The sequence below is a fragment of the Ranitomeya variabilis genome, chromosome 8 (assembly GCF_051348905.1).
Source record: "Ranitomeya variabilis isolate aRanVar5 chromosome 8, aRanVar5.hap1, whole genome shotgun sequence".
Taxonomy (NCBI): domain Eukaryota; kingdom Metazoa; phylum Chordata; class Amphibia; order Anura; family Dendrobatidae; genus Ranitomeya; species Ranitomeya variabilis.
The window spans coordinates 202,819,583-202,832,164 of record NC_135239.1 but is presented as its reverse complement, the minus strand read 5'-3'; the positions used below and the strand labels follow the sequence as shown (position 1 = coordinate 202,832,164).

General features: G+C 42.0%; 1 protein-coding gene across 2 annotated transcripts in view; it reads right to left on the bottom strand.

The window, feature by feature from the left end:
- Nucleotides 1–12,582, bottom strand: part of PLXNB1 (plexin B1) — a 134,437-nt gene that overhangs the window by 19,859 nt on the left and 101,996 nt on the right. For both annotated transcript variants that reach the window (XM_077276275.1, XM_077276276.1), the window contains 8 exons: nucleotides 12,052–12,234; nucleotides 6,065–6,193; nucleotides 4,530–4,630; nucleotides 2,844–2,976; nucleotides 2,479–2,635; nucleotides 2,207–2,315; nucleotides 1,763–1,871; nucleotides 236–1,156 (listed from right to left, as the gene is read on the bottom strand). In XM_077276275.1, the coding sequence (XP_077132390.1) occupies nucleotides 236–1,156; nucleotides 1,763–1,871; nucleotides 2,207–2,315; nucleotides 2,479–2,635; nucleotides 2,844–2,976; nucleotides 4,530–4,630; nucleotides 6,065–6,193; nucleotides 12,052–12,234 (1,842 nt within the window). The remainder of the gene's footprint in view (nucleotides 1–235; nucleotides 1,157–1,762; nucleotides 1,872–2,206; nucleotides 2,316–2,478; nucleotides 2,636–2,843; nucleotides 2,977–4,529; nucleotides 4,631–6,064; nucleotides 6,194–12,051; nucleotides 12,235–12,582) is intronic.

Here is a 12,582-nt window from a genome sequence, read left to right as displayed (position 1 = left end):
AAACTCAGAACTTTTCAAAGACTGATCAAAAATTAAATAAAAAAAGTTTAGTTACTCTTTGATGTAATCGAGAGGTCACTTTCTGATGATTTGTGGGGTAAATCTGCCCTGAAGGGACCTGAATTAAGGGCTTACTATATTTCTTTTGGATGTAAGTGAACTATCTTCAGTAAAAAGTGACACTTTTCTTCCATTTTATCTTGACTGTTGCGACTAATTTAATTCGGAGCCTTACCAGTTCTAAAAATCCTGGATCATCGAATTGGTAATCCAAATCTGGTTCGATAATAGCAGGAAAATGGGGAGATGTTCCCTCAACGTCCCCATCCCCGGAGAGGATGGTGGAAGCTGAGAAGGAGGACGTATCGTTTTCCATGTTGGTGGAGTCTACCCAGTCATCGGCTTTAGTATGATCCAAGCTTTCTTCGCTCCGCTCTTCCATCACTATGGTGGGCGGCTCTTCTGAGGATGGAAACTCAGTGTCTAGGTCGTCAGGAAAGTCGGGTAAGGAAGGAACGCTGAGTATGTGGTTAGTGGTTGGAATAGGAGGGGCGGCAGATGTAAATTCCTCGGGTGATGACAGGAGGGTGGTGGTCATCCATGTCATCTCATTCTCCGTATCAACTGTGGTAGGTGCCTGGACCAATGGGGGCACCGTAGTGTCCTGAGGGGTGGTGGGGCTCTCAGTTGTCCAAACCTCTTCAGTTATATCAATGTCAGAAGTGACTTCGAGTGTGGTGCCATCTGAGACAGACGGGATGGTGACAATATCTACAGGTACGGTGGTGGGCATGGTAGTTGGCAGGCTGGTAGGCTCTTCTGTTGGAGGCTGAGTTGTTATTTCTGGGGTAGGTTCCTCAGTGGTGGGTTCAATGGTGGTGGGATCAGGTTCAGGGGTGGTGACGACATCTGTTGTAGTCACTGTGGTTGTGGCAATGAAGGTGGTCGGTATAGTGGTAGGGACTGGTGTAGGTGTGGTTTCTATGACAGTAGGTGTTGTGGTGGCCGGAGTTGTGGTGGTGGTGGTGGTGGTGGTCTCGGGAACAGGACTAGGGGTGGTTATCAATAACGTAGTGGTAGGGATAGCTGTAGTTGCTGGCTCTGGTTCCGGCACAAAGATGGGAGTTGGAGATGGTTCTGGCACTGGAAACTGAGCCTGGTGATAGAAAGAAATAGATATGAGATACGGATGGATGGAGGGAGGGATAGAGGGAGGGAGGGATAGAGGGAGGGAGGGATAGAGGGAGGGATAGAGGGAGGGAGGGATAGAGGGAGGGAGGGATAGAGGGAGGGATAGAGGGAGGGAGGGATAGAGGGAGGGATAGAGGGAGGGAGGGATAGAGGGAGGGATAGAGGGAGGGAGGGATAGAGGGAGGGATAGAGGGAGGGAGGGATAGAGGGAGGGATAGAGGGAGGGAGGGATAGAGGGAGGGATAGAGGGAGGGAGGGATAGAGGGAGGGATAGAGGGAGGGATAGAGGGAGGGATAGAGGGAGGGATAGAGGGAGGGATAGAGGGAGGGATAGAGGGAGGGATAGAGGGAGGGATAGAGGGAGGGATAGAGGGAGGGATAGAGGGAGGGATAGAGGGAGGGATAGAGGGACGGATAGAGGGAGGGATAGAGGGACGGATAGAGGGACGGATAGAGGGACGGATAGAGGGACGGATAGAGGGACGGATAGAGGGACGGATAGAGGGATGGATGAATGAATGAATAAATAAATAGATGGATCGACTGATGGATAGCTAGATATAACACTTACCAACTTATTGTAAATAATTGTCCCATCTTCACATGTGGCTTTATGGGTGCAGACATGTTGGTGAATGCACCAATTACATCCCCATTCACTACTCACACATCCCCGACACCTGAAATTATTTTACAAGGAAAAGAGAAAAAATTATACAAATCAAGAAAAAAAAAACAACAACTGTCTAATATCTATCATCTAACATATCTCTAGATCCCATCTCCCCTATCTATGGCAGACGACAGCACAAATTGTTCCATCCCACAAGGATTAATACATCCAGTTTACTCTATTTTATGACTTATATGTTGAATCCATGGATGTTTCAATCCTTGTGAACTGGAGCAATTTTGGACAGGTTCTGCCTTTGAGGAGCATGGTCTTTGGCAGCTCCGTCCCCCGAGGAGCGAGCTCAGCAGACTGGAGGCGGGCCGTTTCTTACTCCATACTCACGGGGCACTTTTGTATAGTTGGGCTACAGCTGTGCAGTCGTAGAAGATGAAGTCCACTGTGGTGATGGTCACTGCCCCAAACTGGAGCTGCAGCCTCACTCGCACGTGATCTGTAAATAAAGCACAGAGTCATAGAGTCCGGTTATATGTTCAGTGCTGGACACAGCAGGGGTGTCAGTAAGCGTGGAGGAGATCGGCCAGATTCTGCAGGCAATGACCAGTCCACAACCATATGACGTGGTCTAAGATCCACCAGACGAAGATCTCACTGACCTGTTCCGGCTTTGATGACTGGGGCTTTGCTGGGATCTGGAGACGGACACATGACGCCAGACTCCGTCCTGATCGCTCGGCTCTCAAAGTCCTCAAAGAAGCAGGAGTAGGACTCTTCTTGATACAGAGATGGTAGGTCAGGAATGGACAGGAAGATCTGTGAGTACAGACTGAGAAATTAACCACAGCCCGGATGATGGACCCCGGAGCGATGTTCTGCAGGACAACCCTCCTCTTCCATCAGATACCAATCATAGCCGGATTTATTTGGGGCAAAGATTAAGTTTGGCGCCTTGTCCCTGTATCTGCATACCCCACCCGAGGCACCCGCCAGTCCCAGTCCCTGTGCCCCAGCAGACACTCACGTTTCTCTTCTCCTCCTTGCTGATATTGGCAGGACTCAGGGACTGGACGGTCAGGCAGCGCTGGTCGTCATCATGAGCCCACAGCCACTGATTCTTCTCTCCTGAACGTAGACACTCGTATCTCCGGCTACATCTGCGGTAGGTGAGGAGGCGGGAGGAAATTAGAAGAAGATGGCACATGCCCCTCTGACCAGCAAAGTTTTGATTAAACTTTCAAAAAAGTTTGTGGAGTTTATTTCCTCTGAGAGAAGAACAAGGTCAACTGCTTAAAACTTCTTACAATAGCTAAACCTTCACTCCATGTTTTACTTTTAGACACAAAACTCCACAAAGAGAAACTAAACTTTCATTTTCTTTATAATTTTGTCCAACAAGGAAAGTTATGAAACTTTGCAAATCACTTTATTAGCAGATTCGTCTTCATTCTTGTAAAAAAACAAACAACTATTGTATGTAAGGCTACGTTCACATTTGCGGTCAGCGCCGCAGCGTCGGGCGCCGCAGCGGCGCCGCATGCGTCATGCGCCCCTATACTTAACATGGGGGCGCATGGACATGCGTTGTGCTGCGTTTTGCGCCGCATGGCCGCAAGCGTTGGACGCAAGAAACGCTTCAAGTTGCATTTTTTTTGCGTCCAACTTGCGGGCAAAAACGACGCATGCGGCGCAAAACGCAGCGTTTTAGCGTGCGTTTTGCCGCGTTTTTGTTTGCGTTGTGCGCTGCGGCGCCGACGCTGCGGCGCACAACGCAAATGTGAACGTAGCCTTTGTGGCTTCCAAACCCCATCTTTTCTCTAGTCTATTTGCTGCCTTGATACCAACACGTCGTCCTTTGGAGTACAGATGATGGCAGTGATGGGTCAGCCTCGATCTCCTCCACTTCGTGTTCTTCTTTTCAGCACAATCTCTTGCAGCAGCAGCTTCTCCCCAAGAGACCGGCGCTGACCCATCACTGCCATCATCTGTACTCCAAATAACCACATGCCGATATTAATGTAACTGAAGGCAGGAAAATTAAGATTGGGGAAAAGCCGGGATTTGAAAGCCACTTACATGCATTTTTTTTTTAACAAATGAAGACAAATCCCCTATTGGAGTGATTTGCAAAGTTTCATAACTTGGACAAACTCCTAAAAAAATAAAATAAAAGTTTAATTACTCTTTAAAGGTTGGTGTCCCATTAGAACACCCCCAATTATGTAACCTATTGAGACTTATGGACGTCATGCAATACTAAATATGACCAGTAGTGGGCGCTGCAGAATAAATGAAAGACTGTGCCGTATCATGAGCTTCCTTCGATATAAAGAAGGCGCATTTGTCACATTTCTCTTCATCTTCTCCTCTATTTTGATAATATTTTTATCTCTTATAAATTTAAAGCTGAGAAACAGATAAAGAAATAATCTCTAGGGGTCTCAGCAAGTCAGCCTCGTCTCCCCTCCTCCTCCTCGCTGTAAGACAACTGGCTGCAGTAGGAGCCTCCCCCCTCTGCCCTGTCTGCACTAATCCCTAAACTTCACCCCCTTGGCTAATTTAATTTAAAAAAATCATTTTTAGATTTAGTGTTCCTGTAAGGTCATTTAATAGACCCCACTGAACCCTCCAGCTTTGTGGGGGTTTCTTTGCATAGGCCAAAGTCCGAAATTTATGGCACCCTGTGTGCAGATATATATGAGAAACTTACTTTCCATGGAGAACGCACCAGCCACAGTAGGGATCTCCGGCGGTGAGGCATGATGTGCAATCCGTGTGTTGGGAACATTCAGAAAGTGGCAACTTTGTAACCTAAAGATAAGAATTCAGAATGTTTAGGATTGAGAACAATGGAATCCAGGGGCGTGAATAATATATAATGGGAAGGGAGATAAACGTAAGAGCAACACCCCCAACGTCCCCCGCTGCGCCAGTCACCAGGTATCACTATATCCCTTACCGGCCATGTTTTTCCATGTCACTAATTATTTGCATTTTCCCTCATTATTGTTTGATACTTCACGTTCCGCAGCGGTCACCTCCCGGCAATCATTCCGTTATCATCCCAAAATTACAATGAAAGTCAGAAAAAATAAGTACAGCCTCTTTAAATTCTCTGGTTTTACAGATCAGGACATAACAGAAGAAGGAATGACACCAAAAATAATTTTTTATTAACGTATCTGAATGCTCCGGAGCAGCCGACTGCCAAACTTCTGCTCTTATATTGGAGAGGTCACCGTCACTGCTGAACGAGTAAGTAAGGATGTCTAATGTACAGAACGTGGCTGTTACTGATCCTGCTAATTTACTGGAAGCAGTAAGGGTGTACTTAATTATTCACACACGGTCATGTGTTATTGTTCATCTGCTTTAGCTCATCTAAGGACCATCTAAGGACAAGAGGTTTCTTTTTTTAATGTCCGGATAACGTAAAACCATAACTTTTAAAAAGGGTGTACTTAGTTTTTCACATGACTGTATATAGACAACACTGGATCCACCATTCACAATAGGTGATGTCACAGCTCACCTCCTCCTCCTGTACAATGACTGATAACACCTCTATATACAGTAGATAACACAGGATCCACCATTCACAATAGGTGATATCACAGCTCACCTCCTCCTCCTGTACAATGACTGATAACACCTCTATATACAGCAGATAACACAGGATCCACCATTCACAATAGGTGATGTCACAGCTCACCTCCCCCTCCTGTACAATGACTGATAACACCTCTATATACAGTAGATAACACAGGATCCACCATTCACAATAGGTGATGTCACAGCTCACCTCCTCCTCCTGTACAATGACTGATAACACCTCTATACATAGTAATAACACAGGATCCACCATTCACAATAGGTGATGTCACAGCTCACCTCCCCCTCCTGTACAATGACTGATAACACCTCTATATACAGTAGATAACACAGGATCCACCATTCACAATAGGTGATGTCACAGCTCACCTCCTCCTCCTGTATAATGACTGATAACACCTCTATATACAGTAGATAACACAAGATCCACCATTCACAATAGGTGATATCACAGCTCACCTCCTCCCTTTCCTGCACAATGACCTCTGCACAGGTCACAGAGAATGCCCACAACACTTTCCCATAAAAGTCTATGAACATCTCCAGTCTTCAGATTCCTGGACCATGAGGACTCGTTGACCCCTTTGCTGTGACTTCCTCGTGGTGGTGGTACCAGACCTCGGCTTTCCTTACCGTGGACTGAGTCATGATGTACAGATGTTTTTCGTTCTGATCAAACAGCAGGTCTGCAGACACCGCAGTGTTGGACTGTGTGGGCACGCTGGCATAGTGCCGGGCATCGCTGTTACCCCCAAGGTAGACCTGAAAGCAGGGAGTCACAGTGTGAACGCTGCGCTAATGACACATATTTGCACTGTACAATCAGTCATATTTATAATTAATAAAATATTTACACCACATATAGCAGCGACCTGAATATAAGAAGACAAAACATGGGACCAACACAAAGAATATAATGCAACAGTGACTTAAAGTGATCCGTTGTGTGTACACAGCTCCTATGAAGACAAATGCATCTCCACGGTTACAGACTACAAACAAACCTTGTCTGGGCAAAACTTCACTATCGGACTGCTGACATCCTATTGGTCTGGTTAATATGGCACAATTCAGTTTTTATTACTCAATGCCCCCCCCCCCCAAAAAAAAACAAAAACAAAATAATAATAATAATAATAATATAAAATAAAAAAAATTGTAATTTAAACTGAAAAATGTTATTGATTTGGCTCACAATTTTCTAGACTTAACTTGGTCTGGAATTTGCAGACCTAACCTAAAAACCTAAAGAAAATCTGTCAACAGGTCAAAAGGGGTCATTTTTTGTTCTTATCCACTGCTCCCCTAATTTTATTTATTTTTTTTTAATCCACCATAAGGTTCCAGGTATATGGTCCTTTTTTTGTATGGTGCAAATTTTTATGTGTTTTTTTTTTTTATTAAACAAAAAAGTGCTCACAGGATAATAAATGGATGATAAAGCAGACTAAAGACACGCCCCCGAGGATCCTGTGAGCTTCGCCCCTTTGGTAAAGATGCAAAAAAATTAGCACAAAATAAAAAAGGTTCATATCTCTGGTTCAATATGTCAGATAAAAAAATAAATAAAAAATATGAATATTGAGGAAAGTAGCAAGTAACGTATATATATATATATATATATATATATATATATATATATATATATATATATATTTTTTAATAATAACAATATAGAGTATATATTAATATCAATAAATAATATATTCTATAATTATATATGTATAATGTATTATATAATTTTATTAAATATATATATATATATATATATATATATATATATATATATATATATATATATATATATATATTAATAAATTTAATTTATATATGATTTTAGTAAAATATAAGTAAATATAATATACAGAGAGACAGAGGCTGCCAATTATTTTAAGAGCTCTGTCCATATGTATCCGACTTTATTATTATTATATTATCTTTCTGACAGTGTAAGAGACGGATTCAGGGAAGGATGCCAGGTAAGAAAAAAAAAAGTCAGAGCGCGAGGTTTCTGGTCCTGCATTGCTTGGTTGTTACTAGGGAGAACTTGCATCCTGCACACAGTTCCTTGTCTTTAATGTGGAGGCGGGCGACACCGCAGTTTATTAGACAAGCATGAGAGCTTTGTCTAAAGACGTAATGTCGCCATCCCAAGGTATATCTCATCTGCCCGCTCCTTTAGGTCCTAATGTCAGCCCTGAGCAATCCATCATGCGGTGGCTACAAGGCTGCTCTATGTGACTAGTCAGATGTACTCGACCTTGAGCAGGACCTTCATTCTCGCGTTTCTCCACTAGGTGGCAGCAAAGCTTCGTCTTTAAGAAAACATGGAAAACAAAAACCCGCTACAATATGTTCTAAAGTTCGGGCACGTAATTGGTACCTTGGCGCGGCGGCCGTGCTGTGAATTGTAAAGCGCTCGGCGGCCATACCAATTAACTCATAACCCGCGAGTGTTGTCCTGCACAACTCGCTATTGTATATGTCACTGGAAGGATAAATGGACCAAGCCATGGCGGCATTAATTTACCCCACAAAAACTGACCACAAAAGCGCTTTGCAAAAGTTTTAGGCGTTTTTTTTTTAAATAAAAAAGCTGCAAAATAAGAATGCTTAAAAGTGTTAATAGTTAATTTTTATCAATGAACAAAATGCAACGTGAATGAACAAAAGAGAAATCTGAAACCCATCGATATTTGGTGTCCGCCTGTCACCTGCAACAGTTCGTCTAGAAACACTTCTACAGTCAGTGATTTTGTAGGGATATAGTCAGGTGTATGAGCAACAGGTTGTACCAAAGGGGTGATAAGGATCATTATTTCATGCTAACTGAAAAAGAAACAGATGTAGGAGGCTTAAAACTGGGTGAGGAAGAGACAAGCTATGCTACAAAGGTGAGGCTATGGAAGGGAGTTTCATGTCACAGGCTTAAAACTGGGTGAGGAACAGACAAGCTATGCTACAAAGGTGAGGCTGTGGAAGGCAGTTTCATGTTACAGGCTTAAAACTGGGTGAGGAATAGACAAGCTATGCTACAAAGGTGAGGCTATGGAAAGCAGTTTCATGTTACAGGCTTAAAACTGGGTGAGGAATAGACAAGCTATGCTACAAACATAAGGCTGTGGAAGATAGTTTCAGGTCACAGGATTAAAACTGGATGAGAAACAGACAAGCTTTGTTACAAGTCTAATGGCAGCAATAAGACACAAGGTAGTTATACTGCATCAGCAAGGTGTCTTCCAGGCAAAAAAAACTTAAAAAGTAGACTAAAACGTTGTCACGGTATTGTACATGTGTCGGGGTGGAGAATAAAACTGACACATTTGTAGAACATTGCACATCGCCACTTACGTCGCCATATACTTATCTCCCTTGGTGACCACTTTCTATTTAAATCCGAGAAGTTAGCTACTTCCTCCTTAACTCCATGCACATTTGCTTCCCTCCAGAAGGTAGAGACCAGTAATGTCACCTATATGTAGCGAAACTTTCCGAGAGGTCAATGATTAACCCTTCTGGACAAAACGATGGACAGCCCTAGTTGTTTTGCAAGGCTTGTTAAAGAGACAATTACCCCAATTACCACCATACAGGTTTACAAATTAGAAACATGTTAGCACTTCTGCGTCATTCTTTCCCTGCTCACCTCCAATCCTCACTTTTCTGCCTAGAATATCCTTGTGATGACTGTATTTCCGGATTAATGGACATTCCAGATTATTAGATTTGCATTAAATCAGTCCAACAGTCCCAGAAGAAGTCACATTTTGCCTGTGCAATTGGTTCAACTTGAGCTGCAATACCAGTCACTGCCTGTAGGCAAAGGTGGCGCTGTTACTTAACTTAAGAGATAGGTTATTTTTGTTAAAATAATAAATAATCACAAAAAACAACGTTGTACAAAGTGATCAACTCCGTTGTGCCTGATCAGAAGCCATCATTTCATATCAGGTGCTTTATTTTTAATCCAGCTGTGACCTCATCGGCGATTTCTCTGGAAGTTTCGCCCCTGAAATCCGGCCCTGAGCGCGGCTTGTGGGAGCAGGAAATTACTATAATACGATTTGATCCAGGTGAACGGACAAGGGGAATTTGCTTGGGGACAAATTAGCGGTTTAAAGCCGCCGCGGTCAGTGACCGGCTGGAAAACAACACGATCAGCGCCAAATATCACTGTGACCTTGTTCTGCATGGCCGGATTAACGCCTAATTTTTCCTATGATAAAGGCCCTACAGTCTCAAGAATAAGGACAGATCCCGCATCCGCTTACTATAAGGTTAATCTAGAAAAAAAATTGGGTAAAAAACAGCGCCACTTTAATCTACAGGCCGTGTCTGGTATTACAACTTAGCTCTATTTAAAGGCTACGTACATTTATTTTTTCTCCACTGTGCATTTTCTTCATTAACGCAAAGTTAAGCAACTTACTAAATAATCTTCAAGAAAAATTGTCTACCACTTTGCTGACGAAAAGATGCAAATCCATCAAAGCTCCTCCTAATCTTTCTCACCGAACCACCTGAATATAGCAGCAGTGAGATGGTTATACAAAGATCTGCAACGGGGAGATGAGAAAGCATCTACATTTTTATGGAGGGCAGAGAAAACTGACTTGATAAGAAGGAAAGGAAATGGAGAGGAAATAAGTGCAGGATAGAAGCTGTGCTGATATAGGAGGTAGTGGAGACAGCGGCACATCCAGCCTATATTACTGGGAGGGACACTCCCAGAGGAGAAAAATCAGGAACTTGGATCAGGCTGCAAATTGAATATCGGAGGGGCTGAAAATGAATGAAAAACTTAAGATTGCAGACAGAAACTTAATAAAATTGTAATAACATTTAACTTTTTCATAGGGTTTATGTGAATGTGGCTTAGCGGTAATTTCACCTTCCACTAATAGGGGGCAGTATGCAAATTAGAAAATCAACGCAAACTGGAAAATCAGCCACAGGAGGATATGTGCTCTAAAGTCCTGAAAGAAGATGCCATCATTGGTGGTCCATTTATCAGTCCTGAAATAGGGGGTCCCAATGTCTCCTGTGTGATTGAAGCAGTAGTTCACATATATGACCAGCAATCCATTCACTTCTATGGGACTGTCATAGATAGCCGTTCCATCAGTCCCATAGAAGTGACTAGAGCGACGGTCTCGCCTGCGCACCGACGATGCCTTCACACACGGGACACTGGGACCATAATAGGATTCTGCGGGACAACCCCTTTAAATGTTTTGATCCAAGCGCATTCTAAAGTGAAGTAAAAAAAAAAAAAGTCAGGCGACAACTTGAAATTGGAGAAATTGGAGAATCTCACCAGTAGCTGGATCACTGGCTCCATTGTCTGCAGATATTTGCATAAAAAGTAATTTAGGTCTAAATGAACAATTAAAATGGAAAAGTGGAGGAGCAGTGAAGGGGCATGGCCCAATTATACGGATATCTGCAGGTCCGCTCAGGGCGGTATGGACCCTGTATACAGGTGGCACATGGGGATGTTCCAATAATAATAGAAATATATATATATATATATATATATATATATATATATATATATATATATATATATATATATATATATATATATATATAAATTTTACTATTATATATTAATTTTATTATTAAAAATAAAAAAATAATATACCATACTATTTTTTTTACTAAATGATATATAATGGCCCCATATCATATCCATACGTGTATGTATGAATGTATGTGTGTGTGTATATATATATATATATATATATATATATATATATATATATATATATATATATATATATATATATATATATATATATATATATATATAATGCCCCATATCATATCCATATCATTTAGTAAAAAATAGTGTGGTATATTAAAAAAAATATATATTTTTTGTTTTACTTAAATGCACATAGTTTGGACAAAGTGTCATTTTTTGCAACTGGATTTAATTTCAAATTATGCCTCTTTTGCCACCTATAGGCTCTGTGTTGCACTGCCTAGTACTGGCTGTAGAATGAGTTATATGAGAATCCATCAGCGAGCTCATTTCTTACTATTTTATCTGTCTTTTTCTGAACTTCTCCATACGTATTCATGACCAAAAGCTCACTTGAATGTTGAGTTGAACTTAGATGTGGTCATAAATCAAAGGAGAAAAAAAAACAAACAAAAAAAAAAACAACAAGCTCACTGTCAGATACTTAGTTAACTCATTCTACAGCCAGCAATATGTAAGGAAAAAAAACAAAACATCATGTAAAAGTCAAACTGTACAAAAATTATAATTAACCCCAAGTATAATTGTAGCCAAAAAAACAAGAAATTAAATAAAAAAAAAACACAAAGATGTTCATATCCTTTACTTTTTTGGGAGTGTCTTTGGGGCCCTACATCCAGTGGACATATGCCATACCAGTGATTGGCTGCAGCGGTCATATGAATGAACAACAGGGAAGTAAGTGAGGACCCATGGGGACCATTGGAGTACATGCAGGTGAAAGGTAGCAAAATCAGCCACAAAGTGCGTAACATGTGGATTTTGCAGCGGATCCGGTGGCGGCAGAGTCTGCCATATGTGGATTATATTAATACTACCCACAAGGCATTTTCGCTGCACCGCGGTCACTTACTTTGTTAAGTTGTCCCTTGTGGTCACCAATAAATGCGATTGTGTGTTCTTCTTCCACATTGACGGCAATAGATGTCAGTCGTGTATCAGGGCTTTCGTAGACAGGAGCAGCTTCTAGGGGGTCCCAGCTCGCCATGGGGCTCGGGGTGTGGTCAGAACCACAAGGATAAGCGTCTAATGTATCCTGCAAAAAAAAAAAAAAAAGATTGTATACATTCAGATACAAGGTGTCCAATACCTTACAAGTGGGTCCGAATCTCATAACTGAGGCTTTTCCTTACCTCTAGAGTCTTCCCTCTCCCATATATGGATAGTTAAGGAAAACTTGTCACTTCCCATAAATGTCTTTTTTTTAACCTGGTGTTAATGCCACTGTTCTCCTGAATCCGGCGATGTTTTTCTTTTCTTCCTACGCCTCTCCATTCCTGAGATATGACCCCTTTCTTCCCTGTATAGTCTCTTTAGCCATCTGGGCGGGTTTCTCAAGAACACGCCCACAGAAGTGGTGAGGACCACACCCACTTTGCTTAAA